General features: G+C 41.9%; 2 protein-coding genes across 2 annotated transcripts; one reads left to right on the top strand and one right to left on the bottom strand.

The window, feature by feature from the left end:
* Positions 1-84: 84 nt before the first annotated feature.
* On the bottom strand, positions 85-10,765 carry abce1 (ATP-binding cassette, sub-family E (OABP), member 1). The gene is made up of 18 exons (XM_070854377.1): positions 10,594-10,765; positions 9,261-9,402; positions 9,089-9,174; positions 8,842-8,939; positions 8,012-8,129; positions 7,410-7,547; positions 7,211-7,280; positions 6,864-6,960; positions 6,679-6,768; positions 6,417-6,538; positions 5,669-5,793; positions 5,486-5,582; positions 4,712-4,830; positions 3,576-3,686; positions 2,438-2,580; positions 1,732-1,854; positions 1,543-1,654; positions 85-529 (listed from the first exon to the last, which is right to left on the bottom strand). Exons 2-18 carry the CDS (start codon positions 9,361-9,363, stop codon positions 482-484), a joined length of 1,800 nt encoding a protein of 599 aa, XP_070710478.1. The 5' UTR covers positions 9,364-9,402; positions 10,594-10,765; the 3' UTR covers positions 85-481.
* A 13-nt stretch (positions 10,766-10,778) lies between these two features.
* anapc10 (anaphase promoting complex subunit 10) lies at positions 10,779-13,615 on the top strand. Its single transcript, XM_070854380.1, has 6 exons — positions 10,779-10,917; positions 11,362-11,477; positions 11,572-11,662; positions 11,780-11,900; positions 11,978-12,031; positions 12,963-13,615. Exons 2-6 carry the CDS (start codon positions 11,363-11,365, stop codon positions 13,140-13,142), a joined length of 561 nt encoding a protein of 186 aa, XP_070710481.1. The 5' UTR covers positions 10,779-10,917; position 11,362; the 3' UTR covers positions 13,143-13,615.
* Positions 13,616-20,718: the final 7,103 nt, after the last annotated feature.

Here is a 20,718-nt window from a genome sequence, read left to right as displayed (position 1 = left end):
CTGCATTCTGTGAGGTAAAATGACCATTTTTGTGAATGGAGTCTGGTGGAAGCTAAAAAAATAAAGGGACAAACAGCTGGTGGATCAGGTATTGTCAGTTTATTATCATCTGTTGTAAATGCATGAGTTAAAATACGCTGCTTAATGTTCCACAATGTCGCTGGCTTGTGAACGCAGCCCAGTATGTTCAGGCCGACTGACACAGAATGCAATGCACTTTTTTATTTTAAACGTTTCACAACATTGCTGCTGTTGAACGCAGCCTGGTACACAAAAGGCTGATGGTTTTTTCTTTTCTTTTTTTTTGTTTTTAAACACTTTTTCCTCTCTTTATGATTTCGAACGCAGCCTGGTTGTACTTGTGGTAAATGTGGAGGCTGCGCGCTGACCGTGAACGCTCCTGAACGCTCTCCCGTGTTGGACGCCGCCTCCCCCGGCGGGCGCGGCAGGAAGCGGCGGCTGGTTCGCGCAGGAAGTCGCCTTAGTCGTCCAGGAAGAAATAGTTCCCACTCTTCTTCTGTTCGGTGTCCTGGGGGAGAGAACCAGTGTCTTTAAACAAAACTTTATTGGCAGGTTGAGGCGTTAACAATCACAGTGACGATGCTTTAATAATATTAATCAGTGTTACTGGGAAAGAAAATTAATCATGAAAGAGGCAAAAATTTGCATATTTCCCCGTATGAGAGCGTTATGATTTTATTGATCCGTTTACAGTTATTTTTAAAAACTCTGCCTCCTGATTGGTTGATACCAAGACGTCGCTGTGGCCTTTTAACAATGACGACAGGTAATTTTCTGACAGATTAGGAAACAACTAACTGGGTAAATAATCATCAGCTGAAGCACGACTGTGTCTAAAAACACCAGAATAGTCCTTTAATCCAACTTATTCTTCACTGTAGAGCTGAAACTGTTCATCAATTAATCAATTATTAATAAATTAATGGGAAACGTTAGATCATTAATTAAAACGAGCTAAAATCTCTCAGGTTTTAGCTTCTTTAATGTGAATTTTTACTGTTTTTTACTGCCGTTATGAAAGTCAATTAAATATTTATTCTAATTTCTAACATTTTCTGGACTAAACTGATTAATTGATAATGTTAATGTATTTATCTGCAGTGCTGCTTAATTGTTTCTTCTTCTTCCAGGGCTGAAACTCTGTATTTATGTTCATTATTGATTAATTAAACACTCATTTGGTCTATAAAAAGTCATTAATATTGTGGAAAAACTGTGACGTCTTTAAATGTTTTGTTCTGTTTAAATCTAAAAATATTAAATTTACTTTCATGACAAACAACCAGCAGCAAAACAGCAGATTTTAACATCTGAGAAGGTCGAATTGATGCTTTTTTTCAAGGCACTTTTGCCTCCAAAAATTAAAATCTATCAGTTTTTCCATCATAGACGACAAACAAAAGCAGTAAATATTGATCTCAGAGGCTGCAAACAGGACGGTTTAGCTTCTAAATCTTTTTCAGCTCTCTTGGTGCTGAGAGGACTTTTAAAAACGTTTTAACACACAGGCGGCGTTCGTACCTTGATGGAGTTGAGCTTGTTGATGCGCGGCCTGAAGTTGTTGGGGTCTCTTCTGAACGTGATCTCCAGCAGCGACAGGAACCTGTTCATCCCCGCTAACAGACTCTGAGGACTGAGAGGACATTCGGTCACCGACACGCCGAGCGCTTACGGTCACAGTGTTTCTGCACGTCTTTGCCGGCGCCTTACGTGTTAGCCGAGGTCGACTTGGAGGGAATACCGTCGAACACGATGACTCTGTCGGCCAGGTAGGTCGCCATGATGAAGTCGTGCTCCACCACAAACGCCGTCTTCTTCGCGTGGAGGATGTACCTGCACACCAACACATGACTGGCAGGTAAAAAACTAAATCCACTAAAAGAGCTTGTTTGATCCACTGACAGGCTCAGAGTGTTATTCTAAGTGTGTGACAGCATCATGGAAAGGGTTAGTTCTGATCTGAAAGCACCAAAGTCACAAACTAGACTAGTAACACCCATGTTCTGGCTGCTAGCCACCAGACTCCATTGACAAAATTAGGAATTTTATCTTGTTGAACAAGAAGTTGTTCCTGGTCTACTGCTTTCTCGATCACTTAGCTTTGTCTGTGTCATTATGTGACTTTGGTGTTTTAAAGTGTTAGTTTGGGTCCAATACAATATTTGTGTAACACAAAATAACACAAATAAACTAATGAATAGAGGCAGCGGGAGACCAGCAGCTCCTGTGTCCTGTTCTCTAAAATCCCTGTTTTAGTGAATGTAGTCTGGTGTGTGTGCTGTTTGTGGTTAAACCAAAAGGATCTTCCAGGTCTCTCTCTGTAGGGATCCTTTCCATGATGCCGTCACACACTTTAAAAACACAAGAGTTATCCTTTGAAGGAGTGAGGAGAAGGAAATAAAAAAGTGTCAGTGACCTCTTGATGACCCTGGCAGCCATCAATCTCTGCTCAGAGTCCAGGTAAGCCGACGGTTCGTCAATCAGATAAACGTCAGCCGGTTTCCCCAAACACAGAGTGAGGGCGACTCTCTGCAGCTCACCTCCAGACAGGTTCTGCACCTGAGGGGGGAGGAGACGGGGGAGGACAGGTGAGTCACACGGGAAGGGAGGGGGGAGCGGCCTTCAGCGGCAACAAGCATCGTTTACTGACCAGCTTTTAAATGGTTAAAATAGAAGGAGGCGTTCACATGTTGGATCTAAAATAAAACCTGAGAGACAATTCACTCTCTGTTTTTCTAGTTAATGAGACTTTTCCCCCATCAAAGGAAAAAACAACTTCCCTCTAATTTCAGACTTAGATCGCCTGCTGTGCAATGCATTATGGGTAAAATAAGCCTATAATAACAAGCACGTTATTCTGAATGTTTACATTTAAAAAATATTGAAAACAAAACATGTATACTGTTGCCCAGTTTCCCCTCTTCTCATCAAATGATTGTGACAATGTGATTTATTCTTGATAAATAAAGTTTATATCTCCTCAACTTTATTGATCAAACTCTTCCAAACAGATCACAGTGAAACTTAAACACAGTGAACCTGCAGACTGTGGATTCAGGCTTTAACAGAATCGGGGGTATTGATCAATTATTCCACCTTTATGGGCAGCAGTGTAGATTCTACATTATTTTAGTGGATTTATTTAAGTCCTACGTTATTACAGAGTATTGTAAAAGAACTGTCCCATTTATCCCATTGAAGAGGAGAGGCTTCCTCGCCCTTATCTCCTGTTTCCTGCTCATGTTGAGATCGTTGAATCCTTAATCTTTCATTCCTGAGTCGTTTGGTCTCTGTTAAACAGTTTGATCTTTCATGAGAAGCATCCTGAGATAATGTTTCTCATGAGCTGGTTCTGTATAAACAAAGACTGATCGAACGGCCGCACTTGAACGCACCACCAGTGACTGACAGCAACAAACAAAGCGACAGACACAGTTTAAAGTGTGTGTGTGTGTGTGTGTGTGTGTGTGTGTGTGTGTGTGTGTGTGTGTGTGTGTGTGTGTGTGTGTGTGTGTGTGTGTGTGTGTGTGTGTGTGTGTGTGTGAGTGTCTTACATCCTGGTCGATGATGCTCTCTATCTGCATGGGCTTCATGACGTCGGTGATGAACTGCGGGTGGGTGTAGGCGTCTCTGATCTTCTCGTGCAGCAGCGCCCTGACGCTGCCCTGCAGGGACACACACACACACACACACACACACTTCAAACGCTGCTCTCATCCGTCACTTCCAATAAAAACACACACACACACACAGCTGATCGCTCACAGCTGCAGATAAAACCTTCTTCCTGTTTACTGACAAACACCTGAAGCTGTTTGATGGATCATCTCACCAGGTGACGACAGACATTAGAATCATCAGTTCACTATTTAAGACACTTTTCAGGACAAAGAAACACCTTTAAAAGCTTCACCTCAGATTTAAGAGCTTGTTTCACAGTTTGCTGACGTCGTATAGACGATAAATTAGCTGATCAAAAGGAGAAAGTATTGATTATTAAGCAGCTTTAGAACCAAACAATCAGGAATCAGCTGCATAAAAACAGACCCAAATGAAGTCAGAGTTTCTGTAGACACTTAAATTTACCTGCTGCAAAATAAACAACTTCCCTCTAATTTCAGACTTAGATCGCCTGCTGTGCAATGCATTATGGGTAAAATAAGCCTATAATAATAAGCACATTATTCTGAATGTTTACATTTAAAAAATATTTAAAACAAAACATGTATACTGTTGCCCAGTTTCACCTCTTCTCATCAAATGATTGTGACAATGTGATTTATTCTTGATAAATAAAGTTTATATCTCCTCAACTTTATTGATCAAACTCTTCCAAACAGATCACAATTGAGGGTATTGATCAATTATTCCACTTTTATGGGCAGCAGTGTAGATTCTACATTATTTTAGTGGATTTATTTAAGTTCTACGTTATTACAGAGTATTATTAAATTATTCTAAATGACCAGAACACGACACAAACGCTCCCGGTGGGTTTCAGCCTTTATCCCAGCGTTCTGCTGCCATGAAAAGAGCTTCTTCTGCTCAACTCTTCCACCTCGTCTGAAGTCAGGTTTGATATTTCAGCAGCTTCATTAGACCGGTCTGACCTGACACTTAGTCTAAGACTAGTCTGGGACTTCAGTTAACGCTGAAGGGACTTAAAGTAAAAAGGTCTGAGTGAACGGACCTTGAACTTGGGGCTGATGGTCTGAGGTTTGTAGCTGACGTTCAGGATGGGGACCTCGCCTCCCCCGTCGGCTTTGAGTCCTCCGGCCAACATCCGGATAAAGGTTGTCTTCCCCGTGCCTGCACACACACACACACACAGAAAAAACACACACACATGAAACACAAAGAAACAGGAAAAAAAAAAAAAAACAGGCTGGAGGAAGAAGATGATTTTCTACATGAGCCGAAGAGCGCGAGGAGAAAAATCATCTGGTAACCGGTCTTCTGTTGTCATAGCAACCTCACGTTTTTTTTTTTTTTTTTTTTTTAAAGTCATGCCATAAAAGTCTGGACTTCACCTCCGTTACTTTTCTCCATCTTTTCTTTTCTTTTTTGCGCTTCGTTAGGAGGCGACAGTGACCATTTTACCTGAACCTCTACCGTGGCAATCAATCAATCAATAAGGAGCTCAAGAAGGGGGATAATATGATTGTCGTACATTTACTAGGAGAAAATCAATCACACATTTACATGATGAAAAAGGGAATATTCTCTGAGATTATCAGGTTAGAAATTTGTGAGAAATTCTTCTTCTTCTGGGTTATTTCTGGTATATTTGTGACTTTCATCTCACAATTTTATGACTTAAAATCTGTGAAAGTCTCAGTTTTTCCTCCTCCAGCAGCTCTGTAACTTTAACTTTTAAAACCAGGTCCTCGTCTGGCAAAACTTTCCTCCAGCCTGTGACCGCCATGAGGGAGGCTTTACTTCCTTAGCGTTAGCGTTAGCTTACCGTTCTCTCCCAGCATCACCATGATCTCAGAGTCCGTGAACTCGCCGCCTTTGATCTCCAGCGTGAACTCGCCCATCGTCTTCTTCATTTCTGGATACTGAACAACAACAACAACCATCAGCTCCACGATGAAGATGAAGATGAAGATGAAGGGAACAGAGGGCGACGTGGAGAACAACGGACCTGGTAGTGCCTGAGTCTCTTCACCTCCTCCTCGTTGGCCGTCTCCGCCACCTTGAAGACCAACGAGGTCTCGCGAAACCTGAGATTCTCCGTGGGAACGTAACCGTCCAGGAAGATGTTGATGCCTGAAGGGAAGAATCGAGGTTTTGGAGGACGTTAGCGAGGGAGTCAGGAGGAGAAGCTGTCAAACCTGTTAACTATCACAGAAAATCACCTTTCTAAGATCCTCAGAGACGTTTGAACACCAACAGCAGCAACACGTCAGTCCGACGGTGCAACTTATGACATCATTAAACCAAAAACTTTATTCACTTCTTAGTCTGCAAGTTTTATTTTTGTAATTTTACACCCGTCTCAGGTTTGTTAACTTGCTTTTGCTTTCTAGCGTCTCTGCTTTTTATTGTATTTAAGTCCGTTTACTTTGTTTTGCGATGCCTTTAATGTTTTATGTAAAGCACTCTGAATCTCCTCTGAGCCTCGTCTGCTGACACGTTTTCATCGTTCACCTTTAAACCAATCAGCACGGAGGTATAAATCAGGCCTACAATCAGCTGATTAAAATTTGAAGCTTTAAGAACTTACAGAAAACATTACGTCTTAAATTTTACTTGAAATGAACATTTAATGTTTTTAAGATTCAATAAATTTTACCTTTAGTTTCCCGACGTTACTTCTTCTGTGTTTTCTGTGAGTCCTGTGTGTGTTTGTGCGTCTTTTTTTTATTATTATTTATTTATTTGAGTTTTACCTTCTCGGACGCTGAAGGGCATAGTGACGACTCCGTAGGCGCTGGGGACGCCGTACAGACAGCAGATGAAGTCGGACAGGTAGTCCAACACACTCAGGTCGTGCTCCACCACAATAATATACCTGAGACACACACAGACACACACAGACACACACACACACAGTTACGTTACAGCTAAATAATCTGAACTCTCCCTTGAAGAGTAAAAGAGCAGATTTGGGGGAATAAATGACGTACTGTCCCTTTAAACCAGCGGTTTTACCTGTCCGGGGTGATGAGCGAGCGGATGGTGATGGCAGCCTTCAGTCTCTGTTTGACATCCAGGTAACTGGAGGGCTCGTCGAACATGAAACTACGGCACAGAAACAGAGAACACGTCCGTCAGGTGTGAGCTCAGGTAACAAACCGGCGAGCGGCGGCGACGGAGGCGGCTTGTTTTTTCCTCACATGTCGGCTCTCTGGATGCAGACGACGGCGCAGGCGAACCTCTGCAGCTCTCCTCCGGACAGGTCCTCCACGTTTCTCTCCCGCAGGTGACTCAGATCTGCCCGGCAACAACACAGACACAAATAAAATCAGCCAATCAGAGCACAGACGTGGAAACTTTAACAGCAAACAGCAAAGTTTGGTCGGGATTTGTGGAAATATCAACTAACATATAGACATACAGTATCTGTTCATGTCATTACTGGGGGAAAAGTCATAAATAACTAAATGTGCATTTGTGTGTGTGTGTGTGTGTGTGTGTGTTAAAGTGTGTACATATAAGTGTGTGTGTGTGTGTGTGTGTTTACCAAGCTGCTGACAGACGAGGTCCTGCGAATCTGTGTCGTCTTTCCGGCTCAGGATGGCCCCTACTGACCCCTGGAGGCACAGATGAAGCATTACAACCAGTCCTGGTATAACCACTAGATTAAAACAACATGATGATGATGATGATGGTGATGATGGTGATGGTGATGATGATGGCGGCGGCGTGCTGATGTCGTTTACCTTAACGGTTTTCGGGATCTGGTCGACGTACTGCGGTTTAACGATGGCCCGCAGGTCGTCCTCCAGGATTTTGGTGAAGTAGTTCTGCAGCTCAGAGCCTCTGAAGTAGGTCAGGATCTCCTGCCAGTCTGGAGGATTCTGGTGCAGAAAGAAAACCACACAGATACTAATACTATTGATACTAATACTGCTGATCAATGCAGATATAGACGAGGAGCTCCCGTCCTTTGCACAGACTTTTATTTTGATTAACTTAAACTATTTTTATTGCTCACTGGACATTAACACTTGTAATTTTAGGGGTGTAGTCACGTTAATAAATGTATATTTCACCACTCTAACGTCTGCTTGGATGAAGTTAAATGAGACACTCTTAATAAAATAACGTTTATAAACTAAGTAAGTAAAAGTAAGGAGTTCCTTCACGCTCCAAACCTTGAAAAACATTTTCTAAACTTTTAAAGATGCATGAAAGACGTCGCTGTGACAGTTTCAGCAAAATGTTTTCAGTGTTAATAAACATTTTCAGCAAACGAGGCATCGGGAGAATTAACTTCCAGCTGACAGTCAGAGGACAAAACCTAAATCTAGAGAACACTCACATCGTATTTGCCCAAGTTGGGCTTCTGTTTTCCAGCCAGGATCTTCAGGGCCGTGGACTTGCCGATACCATTGGTCCCCACCAGCCCCAGCACCTCACCGGGCCTGGGGATGGGCAGCCTGCACACACACACACACACACTTAAGTATTACACCACTTTCTCTGAGCTCGACTTCTCTTTGTGAAAGACGGGAGAGTTTTATCTCTTTGGGCCTCCGGTAACGGTTCAAAATAACTATGAGGTGGAGCCCAACGAGCTGCTGCTTCTGTTTCAGGCCTTTATGGTCACATCAACATTTTGGGAGCTTCATTTCTAAAAACAAACTCAGATCCTGTCACTTCCTGTGTAGCTCACAGACGGCTGGTGGCGCTCATGAATTCCTTCTTCTATTAAAGCAGAAATAACAGTAAAACCGAGGAGCAACACACCTAAAAAGACGACACTGAGAGCTTGTTTGTGTGACTGTTAATCACAATAATCATCCAAACAGACTCCAAACTTCATAAAAGGTTTGTCTGCTGTAAACAAACGATAAATATGATTCAATATAAACAACATCCTTTGCATTTAAACAGACTTTGAGGTGTTTTAGCAGTGAAGCCGGTGCCCTAATGCAGTTTTTTCTGTCCACATCATGAACCCTGAAATGTCATTTCATAGTTATAATAAATTCTCTTTGAAGAGGAGCGACCTAAAAAAAAAGTAAAAACAGCCAATCTGGACCAAAAAACATGCAACATAATTAGATTTTATCCAGATAGAAGAAGATGAATTAACAGGCACCAAGTCGACATCTTCTCCGACTTGAGTGTGAGTTTTAAGCAGCGTACCTGTGCAGTTTGAAGGAATTGGCGCAGTATCTGTGTGTGGTTTCCTTCTCCAGGTTGCTGGGCAGGTTGACGATCGACAACGCTCCGAACGGACATTTCTGTTGGACGACAGAACGGCGTCAGAGGAGCCAGACTTAAAACAAACAACAAGGCTGCAGTAGGATGATTCGGGCAGATTTTGTGGTCACATTCATGAATCTGTGAATCTGATAAAAGCTTGAGGTTTATATCCTCCAGGTGTAGTTACCTTGATGCAGATGCCACAGCCTATACACAGAGACTCTGAGATCCACGCAATCTTACTCTGTGGAGTCACCTCGATACACAGCTTACCTGCAAACACACACACACGTTTGAACACACGTCAGTTTCCGCCGTCACATCACAAGTTTAAGCACCAACCGAAAGGCTCGACCCACCCATGCGGACCACCGGGCAGCTCTTCTTGCACTCCTGACGGCATTTCTTAGGTTTGCATTTGTCGTGGTTGACGATGGCGATTCTGGTGTTTTTATCCGCCATGATGGAGGGCTGGAATGACGGACGCTAGCACCTGTGGAGCTGAGGGAACGAGGGGAAGAGAGAGACACGTTCATGGCTGAGAAGCACAGATTTGAAGCTACACATAAACACAAACATTTACTAAATGTGCCTGTAAACACACACTGTACGCACTGGCGATGATGATAATGAGGTACGACAGCCAACAGACATGATCTAACTGTAAGGCACAGTGCTCAGGCTCCGACCTGTGTCCCCAAGCACACTCTGCTGAAGCAACACATTCATTTCTGAACAAAAACGCACAGCCTTTGCCTTAAACAATGGGCTCCACCACGGCCCTGCACCAGCCTCTACCTGATCCTCACTGGAACCACATCCACAAGCTTTCTGGCTTTAATGTTGATTTCTGGTTTGATGGATTTCCATTTCAGGCCCTCGGGAGGATGGATTGGCGTAAATGAAGCTGCTGCAAACCAGTGCTGTTAGCGCTTTGCAGTCAGGCAAGCAAGGAGAGTGAGTCACACCAGACTCCATTTAAAAGTCTGGCCTTTTATTGTCATTTCACGCCTGGCACCACCTGACTTAAGGTCTGTGCCTCGTCAGTGTTGTTCCCCTTTTCAAAACGGCACTCATTTAACACAGAATATAAACACACGTGTATTAAAATTACAGGTTGCATGCGGTTAGTTTGCTAAAACGCAACGCGACGGGCGGTGGCGAGGAGCACCAAAGTTGGACTTATCCTTAAATAACCTGCTGATGGATGACTCACACATATGCCGAATTCATCGGCGACTCATTAAGAAAGAGAAAACATGTTGTATCGCAACCTTGAGTGTGTACATTTTTGGTACCGAGCAAGAAAACTTGCAAATTCGCACATTTTCGAACGGAATTTGGAGTAGCTAACATCCTTTACGTACAAATACGTAACATTTTTCGGTGCCACTCTGCCAGTAACAGTAGCTGCGTTTAAAATCATCCTGTCCGAGTGTCATTCAGGTGTACGTGTGCACTTACATGGGCCAATGAGCGGCTTTAAAAGCTACATTTCAGAGTATAATATAGTGTTAAGGAAGAGCAATAGTGGCTGCTAACCGTTAGCTAACGGTTAGCTTCACGTTCTACGACATTAGCACCGGAGGCCCCGCACTTTGACAGCTGCTCACTCGGGGAACAGCGCTCGTTTTAGAGGCACCACAAGCCTAAAAATAAGGGGTGAGTTGGGGAGAGAAGTTAGAGACTCACCCCTCTTCGGCTCCCGTTCCCCGGCGTGGAAGGAAACAGACGAAAAACGACGTCCACACACAAATAATCGGGGGTGAAACTTCTTTTTTCCAGCAACGTGTTCCTCTCCTGGAAGCCGGTTGGAAAGATGGCGGGAGACACGCACACAGCATGCGACGGCGCCGGTGACGTCAGCAGGACGCGACCCGGACTCCCAGAAGTGGGAGATTCGAAGTGGCTGCAGCAAAATAACAAACAACAAAGCGGAATTTAACTTTATTTATGTCAAACAGCCTCATCCGATGCACTGACACGACTTACCGGAGACGTTTACGAACCCTTCTTGTAAGTTTTACTCGTATTTGTACCGGGAACTAAGTTTTAGAGGCTTTAGAGTGACGGAATATTAGCTGCTAGTAGCTAGCTGCACCAACTCCCATTCAAATATTTCATGTGTACTTATATTTTGACAGTTTCCGCATTATATAAATCAACAAACGAGTTGTTATTGAAACGCCTTAGTCCACTTTAAAGGATCAATATGTTTGAATACAAATACACCGAGTAAAGCCACGACGAGATTAACCACAAATGAATGCAGATACAGGTAAATAAGATGCGGCCAGGTTAGTCTTTTATAAGCCAAATTTCCCCGAAAGACCAACTGATCCTCATAAACTCTTAAGTCAGAGTCTGTAATGAATCTACCTGTTTAAATGTACAAGAAAACTGAAAACTGTAAGAAATTTGAAGGGAGTTTGGTGACTGACTGAACTTGTGTTTTTGCAGGATGGCTACCCCGAGCAAGACACCACCCGGCGCCGACCCAAAGCAGTTGGAGCGCACCGGGACGGTCCGGGAGATCGGCTCCCAGGCGGTGTGGTCCCTGTCTTCCTGTAAACCAGGTCAGCCCCAAACCTCGTTCTCCAGCCTGCTGATTGCTCACAGAGCGGCGAGTCTCATCTGACGTCGTTTAAACTGTGCTCCTCCCTCCGGCAGGTTTCGGAGTGGATCAGCTGAGGGACGACAACCTGGAGACTTACTGGCAGTCAGATGGATCCCAGCCTCACTTAGTCAACATACAGTTCAGGTAACATGAAGTTAGTTTCCTTAAATTTGCTGTATTCTCTATGGAATTCTGTGAAGAAGACTCCAGTATTCCTGCCTGTTAATCATCTGTAATGGTCTTTTTATTTGTTGTGTTCAGGAGGAGAACGACGGTGAAGATGTTGTGCATCTATGCTGATTATAAGTCAGACGAGAGCTACACGCCCAGTAAGATCTCCGTCAGAGTGGGAAACAACTTCCACAACCTGCAGGAGATCAGGGTATTGACCCCTTACTTCATTATTTAGCATTTCATCATTATCAAACCTTCTCACCATCCTCCTCTTCCTCCCTGCAGCAGTTAGAGATGGTGGAGCCCAGCGGCTGGATTCACATCTCTCTGATGAATCAGGTTAGAAAGTCACGTCTTTATTCTACTTTTCTGTATATAAAATGAAGTAAGACACCTTTTTAAAGCGAGCGTCCGGGATTCTTTACTACTTTTACAACTTTTTCTTCTTTACAGCTGAGAGTTGGTGTGAGATTTTATGTTTAGTGACATAATTTCTCTTTTTTTTTTTTAATTTGACTTCTTCAGTACAGACAGAAATGTGTCTGTGGCTCTGAGCTGTCAGGTACACAGTTGTTTGCTCAGATTTATAGTCTTGTTTAATCATTTATTGATCCTGATCACAATCAAAATGTTGCTACTTTTAGGCTTTTTTTAAATTATTTGTTTTGGCAAAGTTCTTGTGTTTAAGCAGCGTTACCTTTTGGTATGTGAACATACTGTACATACGATGGAGGTCTGGTTAAAGGATTATTTAGTAGAAATTATTTAAGTGCATACAGAAACAAAACATGGGCGGAGTGTATTTGTCATTCACTGGGGGCCGGAAATCTAAAATCCCTGTTTTAGTGAATGTAGTCTGGTGTGTGTGCTGTTTGTGGTTAAACCAAAAGGATCTTCCAGGTCTCTCTCTGTAGGGATCCTTTCCATGATGCTGTCACACACTTAGAATAACACTCTGAGCCTGTCAGTGGATCAAACAAGCTCTTTTAGTGGACCTACTGTGATCAGGTGCAGTTGTCCCAAAGGATCACGTTGCAGCCCGTTTGGTGGCTGCCAGCTGAGGTGATCTACTGGACCAGTTCCAACACTTTTTGTGCCCACCAGACAATTTAAACCCCAAAATATATAAAAATGGGGCCCAGATTTAAAAATTACCAGATGAAATTTGTAGAAAAAACATGTTTATGTCTCTCAAAGTACCAAACCTGAATCACATCGGCACTAAAAAACCTGTGAAATGTGTTTGTCACCCATCATGTGTGTGTTTCAGCGGACAAACGAGCCGATCAGCACCTTCATGATCCAGATCGCGGTGCTGGCAAACCACCAGAACGGCAGAGACACACACATGCGGCAGATCAAAGTCTACACGCCCGTGGAGGAGAGCTCCATCGGAAAGTTCCCACGATGCACCACGGTCGACTTCATGATGTACCGCACGATCAGGTGATCTGGACCGAGACGTGCCGAACGGCCGACCGTCTGTGTGTGCGCCTGGAAAGTTTTAAAAATCACACAAAACGTCCAGGAAAGAGGGGAAGCGACACAGACTAATATCTGGAGCTGCTGAGATTCTGACAACCTCACTCTGCTTATTAATAAAGGTGTTTTAATGTGACATTTTCTGAAAATACAGGAATTATATTTTAAATTAAGCTGCCAATACTGAGTATAACCACATCTAAGTGTATTGAGTATCGACCCCAAACAGAATACGTTTCTATGTTGTGACGCTTGAAGACAAAACAGACTGGATGTGGCTGCACATGGACAATGAAAACCACTACCAGGAGCTCATCGAGAAGCCAAAACGTAGACTTTCTGGGGTCAGAAACTCACAGTTCAAAAGCCAAACTGCTGTGCCTACAGATCGTTTTGTCCTGTTTTGTTACTGAACGTTGAATTAAACATGTTTCAAAGCAACATGGCTGCCAGGGTGTGACTGTTAATGGGTTTAAAAGGAGAAAAGGAGGGTTTTCAGAGTCAAAAGTTCTGAGAAGAAACATTAAAGACAGACAAAAGATTTTAGATATTGTGGCATTTAAAAGCAGTAAAACACACTGCAGCTGTGGGCATGTTGGACAAACTGCCAAAACAGTTTCTACTCTAAGGAGTCTTCCAGAGGCTCCTGTGGGGATTCAGGAACAAGTTGCAGGGAAGAATAACGGCAGTATTTTTAAACCTGGGCTTTATTTTTGTACATTTTGGTGTCTAAATGACTGATGGGTGCAAAAACCTCTGGAACTGGTCCAGTAGATCACCTCAGGCAGCAAACTCAGGCCAACTGCTCCTGATCACAGTAGGTCCACTAAAAGAGCTTGTTTGATCCACTGACAGGCTCAGAGTGTTATTCTGAGTGTGTGACAACATCATGGAAAGGATCCCTACAGAGATAGACCTGGAAGATCCTTTTGGTTTAACCACAAACAGCCGTTATATCGCTCTCTGCACACACACCAGACTCCACTGATAAAAAGAGTAATTTTATCTCACAGGACACAGGTCAACCGCTGCACTTCGGTTAGTTTGTTTGAGTTATTATGTGTTACCCAACCCAAGTTGTTGGATCCGAACTAACACTTTAAATCACCAAAGTTGCACAATAAGACAAACAAACCAACTGAAAAAGGCAGCAGCAGAGCAGCAGCTCCTGTGTTCTGTTCTCTAAAATCCCTGTTTTAGTGAATGTAGTCTGGTGTGTGTGCTGTTTGTGGTTAAACCAAAAGGATCTTCCAGGTCTCTCTCTGTAGGGATCCTTTCCATGATGCTGTCACACACTTAGAATAACACTCTGAGCCTGTCAGTGGATCAAACAAGCTCTTTTAGTGGACCTACTGTGATCAGGTGCAGGTAAATTCAACAGGTTTCAGTTTTACATCCCCTGTTGTCATGACAACACGATTCCCACTCTCTGTGTTCAATATATATATATATATATGTATATATTAGAGAGACTGGTACACAAACTGCATTGAAGTGCAGAGGAGGATAAACCCTCAGGTGGCTGCAGGTGAGCAGTCTGACCACTAGAGGGAGTCAGAGACACTGTAGAGAGCAGCAGAGGAAGAAGAACTAATACCAAATTAAAAACACCAAATTCAAGTAAAAGTCCCAAAAAAACATTTCCAAAAAGTACTAATTAAGCAGAATGTCCCATTTCACAATAATACATACTTCTTTATCTTACAGGATTATTGATGCATTAACATGTTCACCACTATAACCTCATTAAAAACTCATTTTACTTGCTGGATAGATTAAACCATGTAATCCATTATTATTTATTAGCTGATTTATATGATGTGTTGATAATCTGAATCTGCAAAGTAACTAAAGTAACTAAAATAGAAATACTAAAGTGTAATTTTGACAAATTTGACTCAATCCCACATAAACCAAACATGAATTCATCCGCCGCTGAAAATAGTCCTCAACAAAAGCTCTATTTCCTCCTGTTTTTTAACAAATTAAACTATATATTTTATCTTGATGTTTGTCCTAAGAAGTGCAGAGAAGTGAGAGCATATTGTCGTTTGGTTTGGTCTTTTCATGACATTTGTTCACAACTTTCTTTTCCATTAAAATCTGAATTTTCTCTTTAATTATTTCCCTAAAATCCTTTTCATGGTGTTTTACAATAACAGTTATTTGTGCCTGTGTCGCAATTTTAGAGGAAAAAATGTATTATTTTATTGCGTTAAATGACCTTAAACCTTACTTTTTTTTTTAATCACACAGTTTAGTTTCTTTAATGGTAACTTTTCATATCACACCACTAATGACCGTCACTGATTTATGTTAATATTGTGTTTCATTTCAATAAAGTTTATTTGAATTGAGCATTGATGGACAATCGGAGAGGGATGGGGGCTCGGTTGCCGTAGTAACTGAGACCACTTCTGCCAATAAGTGTTGCTCTTAGTTGAATTACATCAATCTGTGTGTGTGTGTGTGTGTGTGTGTGTGTGTTTAATCTGCTTTACACTCACACTGCTAACACACACACTCACTTGGCAGGTAAAGATCCGCGTTTCCTGTCCTCACTGTGTAGGAATATAAGAACACACACACACACACACACACAGATTTACACTCATGGAAACACAGACAAACAGAGAAAAACATACTTAATTCTGCGTGTGCACACACACACACACACACACACACACATTAACGAGCCCCAGTCTGATGCTTTAAATGTGTTTTACTGTCGGCTACTTAAGCTGAGAGCTTTATGTTGACTTTATTAGGCATTTTAATCATCCACACACACACACACACACACACACACTCACCACAAATATTCAGAGCTGTGTGTTTGGCATGGTGCTTATGTGTGTGTGTGTGTGTGTGTGTGTGTGTAACCTATATTTTGTTTTTCTGGTCCACGGTGAGGGTTGATTGATTATGTATGTTGAGCCTGTAGCGCTGTGTGTATGTTTGTTTGTGTGTGTGTGTGTGTGTGTTGTCAGGAAGCACAGAAGACTCGTTTCATCTTCTTCTTTGCTTCCAGCCATGACCACACACACACACACACACACACACACACACACACTGAACAGTCCTGCAGCACCTTAAAACGACCACTTTTTGACTGGAGTTTGGTGGGATGAAACCAGCTGTTGGCCTGATTCTGATCTTAAGCCTGAGACCAGGTTTTAACCTCAAACCTTTGAATCTGTGGAGCATTAGAGTGAGTCTTAACCAGTCTGAGAGGTGAGGTGATTATCCAGGTAACAGGTAGAAACTCTGACAGAAGTCTAGACTCCTTCCTCCTTCCCTTCCTTCCTTCCTTCCCTCCTTCCTTCCCTTCCTGAATACAGCCCATGTTTTGTGTCTGCTCCTGATGTCGTGCAGCTGTTTGTGTTCAACAGGAAGAAATGATGTTTATAGAAAAGTGTAACAGTTTTAATCTGAAGATGGATCCAGCAGCTCGCTGACTTTGTGTGAAATGTTTGTGTTTTGAGGCAGGAAGCTGTGGATAGTGTTAATAATTAAAGTGTGTGTGTGTGTCTGGCCCTGAGGGGAGTTACTATTGTGCTGTCAACAAGCTGTGAGGGCTCATGGGTAATAGATGAGAGATGTTTTTCAGCTGCCTGTAGACACACACACACACACACACACACACACACACACACACACACACACACACACACACACACACACACACACACACACACACACACACACACACACACACACACACACACACACGGTTGTTTGTGTGTTTATTTCTTCAAAGACTCAAAGTTCAGGGCTGCTGTGAATTTGATGTGTCGCTTTACAGATTTTAGATTTTAGACTTTAGACTTCACAAACTTTAGACTTTACAGACTTTCGATTTTAGACTTTAAACTTTACAAACTTTAGACTTTGCGAACTTTAAATTTTAGACTTTAGACTTTACAAACTTTAGACTTTACGAACTTTAAATTTTAGACTTTAGACTTTACAGACTTTAGACTTTACGAACTTTAAATTTTAGACTTTAGACTTTACAGACTTTAGACTTTACGAACTTTCGATTTTAGACTTTAGACTTTACAAACTTTAGACTTTACGAACTTTCGATTTTAGACTTTAGACTTTACAAACTTTAGACTTTGCGAACTTTAAATTTTAGACTTTACAAACTTTAGACTTTACGAACTTTAAATTTTAGACTTTAGACTTTACAGACTTTAGACTTTAGACTTTACAGACTTTAGACTTTACGAACTTTAAATTTTAGACTTTAGACTTTACAGACTTTAGACTTTACAGACTTTAGACTTTACGAACTTTAAATTTTAGACTTTAGACTTTACAGACTTTAGACTTTACGAACTTTAAATTTTAGACTTTAGACTTTACAGACTTTAGAGACAAGAACTCTGCAGATAACAGTAACAAAGAGAAGGATCACTGAGACTCGCTCCTGTTTAAACCATCCAGACGTGTTAAATGTTAAACCGTCAGAGCTGTTTAAACATTTATTTGATCCACTTTATCAATGAAGCTCGAACGTTAAACCTCCTCCGTGTTTTCAGTTTTCTCTCCTTCAGGAGGTTGAAGCCAGTTTTCTGTTTCCTCTCCCACACAACAACACAAAGCAAACAGAAAGCAGAGCTGCTCCGAGACAAACCGGCAGGCCGACGGAAATGTGGAGGAAGACGAAGGTTTAGAGTTTAAAGTTTAGTCTCAGTTAAAAACAGAAAACAGAGAAATAAAAACAGTGTTTGAGGGTCTGAAGACAGAAACAGAGAAAAAGTCAAGTTCAACATGAAAGAATAAATTCAGACTAACGATTAAAACAGACACCAGACATTTTCCTCTCCTCTCCTCCTTTCCTCATCTCCTCCTTTCCTTTCCTTTCCTCATTCCCTTTCCATTCCTCATCTCCTTTCCTTATTCCCTTTCCTTTCCTCATCTCTTCCTTTTCTCTCGTCTCCTTTCCTCATCTCCTCCTTTCCTTTCATCTCTCCCCCTCACCTCCTTTCCTCTCCTCCTCTCCTTTCCGTCTTTCCTTTCCTCATCTCCTCCTTTTCTCTCCTCTCCTCCTTTCCTTCTCTCCCCCTCACCTCTCCTTCTTTCCTAAACAACCTGAAAACTTCCTCCTCAGAACCACAAACATCTTTTCATCTTCTCCTTTCAGTTTGTTTGTTGTTCAAAGTCGTCTTCGCTGACGTGAAGTCGCTCTGCCTCCCGGCATCGTTACCATAGCAACACCCCCATCAGTTCCTGGGCCCTAACAGACAAAACACACACACACACACACACACACACACACACACACACACACACACACACACACACACACACACACACACACACACACACACACACACACACACACACACACACACACACACACACACACACACACACACACACACACACACACACACACACACTCTCTAAACTTTAACTGGTGTTTCAGTCACTTCCTGTTGATTTGCCCCATTTTGCTCGTTCAGCTGATCTTCTGTCACATTAATTAGAAATGTTATAATTAAACAGTCTCTTATTTTCAGTATAATTAGCACCAACGTCCATTGCTGTCGTTTTTTTTTATTCATGTAAACAGTAAAACCCACCGGGAGTGTAGCGTTCCGGCTTCAGCTAAAATAATTTGAAATAATATAGAATAATTTAAAAATACTTTAAAATGATGTAGAATGAAGAATAATTCTGAAATAATGTAAGAAAATGTAAAATCATTTTAGAATAATATGCTCTGAATCCCAGCAGAAGCGCCTCGGCTCTCTGCTCTGCTAAAGATACAAGTAGCCGGTCAGTTTTCAAAATAAAAGCCCCCGTGCAGACTTCCAACCAGACAGAATAGGAAACACAGGCTGTTTTTTCTTTTGTAAAGCGTTACTAAATCACTGCAGCAGCAGCTCAGCAGCTCCCATGTTCTGTGTGGTAAAATTAGCGTTTTTCTCAATGGAGTCTGGTGGCAGCTTTATACCCTCAGCCTGCATCCTGTGAGTCAGAGCTGAAGCAGAAGATAATAAATCACTTCAGATTAAACCTTCTGTGCATCTGCCTGATAAACAGCTGTGATTGATTAACTGTTTTTGGGACAAATGCCTTCAAAATACGATTTAATTTAAAATCTGTTAACTGTAATTTTACAGACTTTTCAGTTTAAACTTTTATTTTTCAGAAAGGACAAACAAACTTCAAACTCACTTTGTGAATGAACAAGTCGACGCTTTATAAAAGTCATCTTTATTGATCGGCTCCATCCTGTTCTCTCCACACTGAACAATATTTCCTCTGTTTTCTTCTTCTTCTTATAAAAAAAAAAAGCTGAATATTTACATCCTCTTTGTATTTACAGTATTTTACACGATGACGCCTTCAGAGCCTCACACCTGCTCAAAAGGTCAACCAGGAAGAACGCCGCCTGAAATACCACTTGTTGCCGGGGGAGATATCACCCAAATCTCTGCTTATTGGCTGGAGGTGTTGCCTGGCAACGGCAGCTTATCGGATTAATATCTAGTAAAGGGAGATGTTTTAAATTATTTATATATATATATATATTTTTAAATATTTCATGAGCTAAGGAAACATGTAGAATGACCCTTTATTTAGAGATTTCAGGTTTGTGAAAAAAGCAGCTTAAATCAAAGGTTTCTACGGAGGCCAAGGAAGGCCAAAATAATTAGAAGTTTCTATTTTTTATACTGAGAAAAAAACCCTGAAAAAGATGGTGGCAAAATTTAAAAATACCTCAAATTTGCATAAATTCAGTATTTTAGCATCAAGTATTCAGTAGTGAGTAAAGTTCACAATGAAGTGGTCAGTTATTAAGATTAAAGAGCCTTTCTTTGCTTCTGTAGATTCATTTTACTGCACCTTTGGGACTAAAATCTCTGCTGTGGAGTTAAATAAATTGACGTGGCTGAAAAGAAATCATTTAAAAAGCAGATTTATGAGCAAAGTTGGTTCATTAAAGCTGTTTTTTTGTCTGATTTTCACTAAAGAGACGCCTTTAAAACAGCATATGACCTGAATTATTTCACATTCAGCACGACTGACTGCTACGGTTCGTACAAAAAGAGAGAGTTAGTGTTCGATAAAGCTGGAGTTATATTAAAATAATGTGTTTTAGCTGAAGAAAAGGCGGGAAATGAAAGCGAGGGTTTGTTCAGCAGATGTGAGGCTCTGGCTGCAGCTGGATTACACCGGTTTCTACTTCAGTCCTCCATCTCCGCTTGGACCGGAAACTTTAATTCCCAAAATAATTCCCCAGCTGCTTTTCCTGGTTTCACCGGACGCCGTTTTTTTTTTAATTCCTGCGGCGCCGCCACAGTCCTGTTACAGTACTGCAGGGCCGAAACACACAAAGTAAAACGTTCAGAGGCGACGGAGGCGGCAAAAAAACAAAAAACAAACGGAAAACGAGCTGGTGCGACGACAATACTGGCTGGAAAAGAGATTCTGTGAACTGTTTCCGTCTCCGTCGCCGCAGAAAGTCGCCGTGTGTCTCCGGCCTTCAAGATTTGATGCGTTTGGATTGGTTTAGACAGCGTTGT

This window comes from Pempheris klunzingeri, chromosome 23, assembly GCF_042242105.1.
Source record: "Pempheris klunzingeri isolate RE-2024b chromosome 23, fPemKlu1.hap1, whole genome shotgun sequence".
Classification (NCBI taxonomy): domain Eukaryota; kingdom Metazoa; phylum Chordata; class Actinopteri; order Acropomatiformes; family Pempheridae; genus Pempheris; species Pempheris klunzingeri.
The sequence above is the reverse complement of the archived record's forward strand: the minus strand, read 5'-3'. Positions and strand labels throughout refer to the sequence as shown.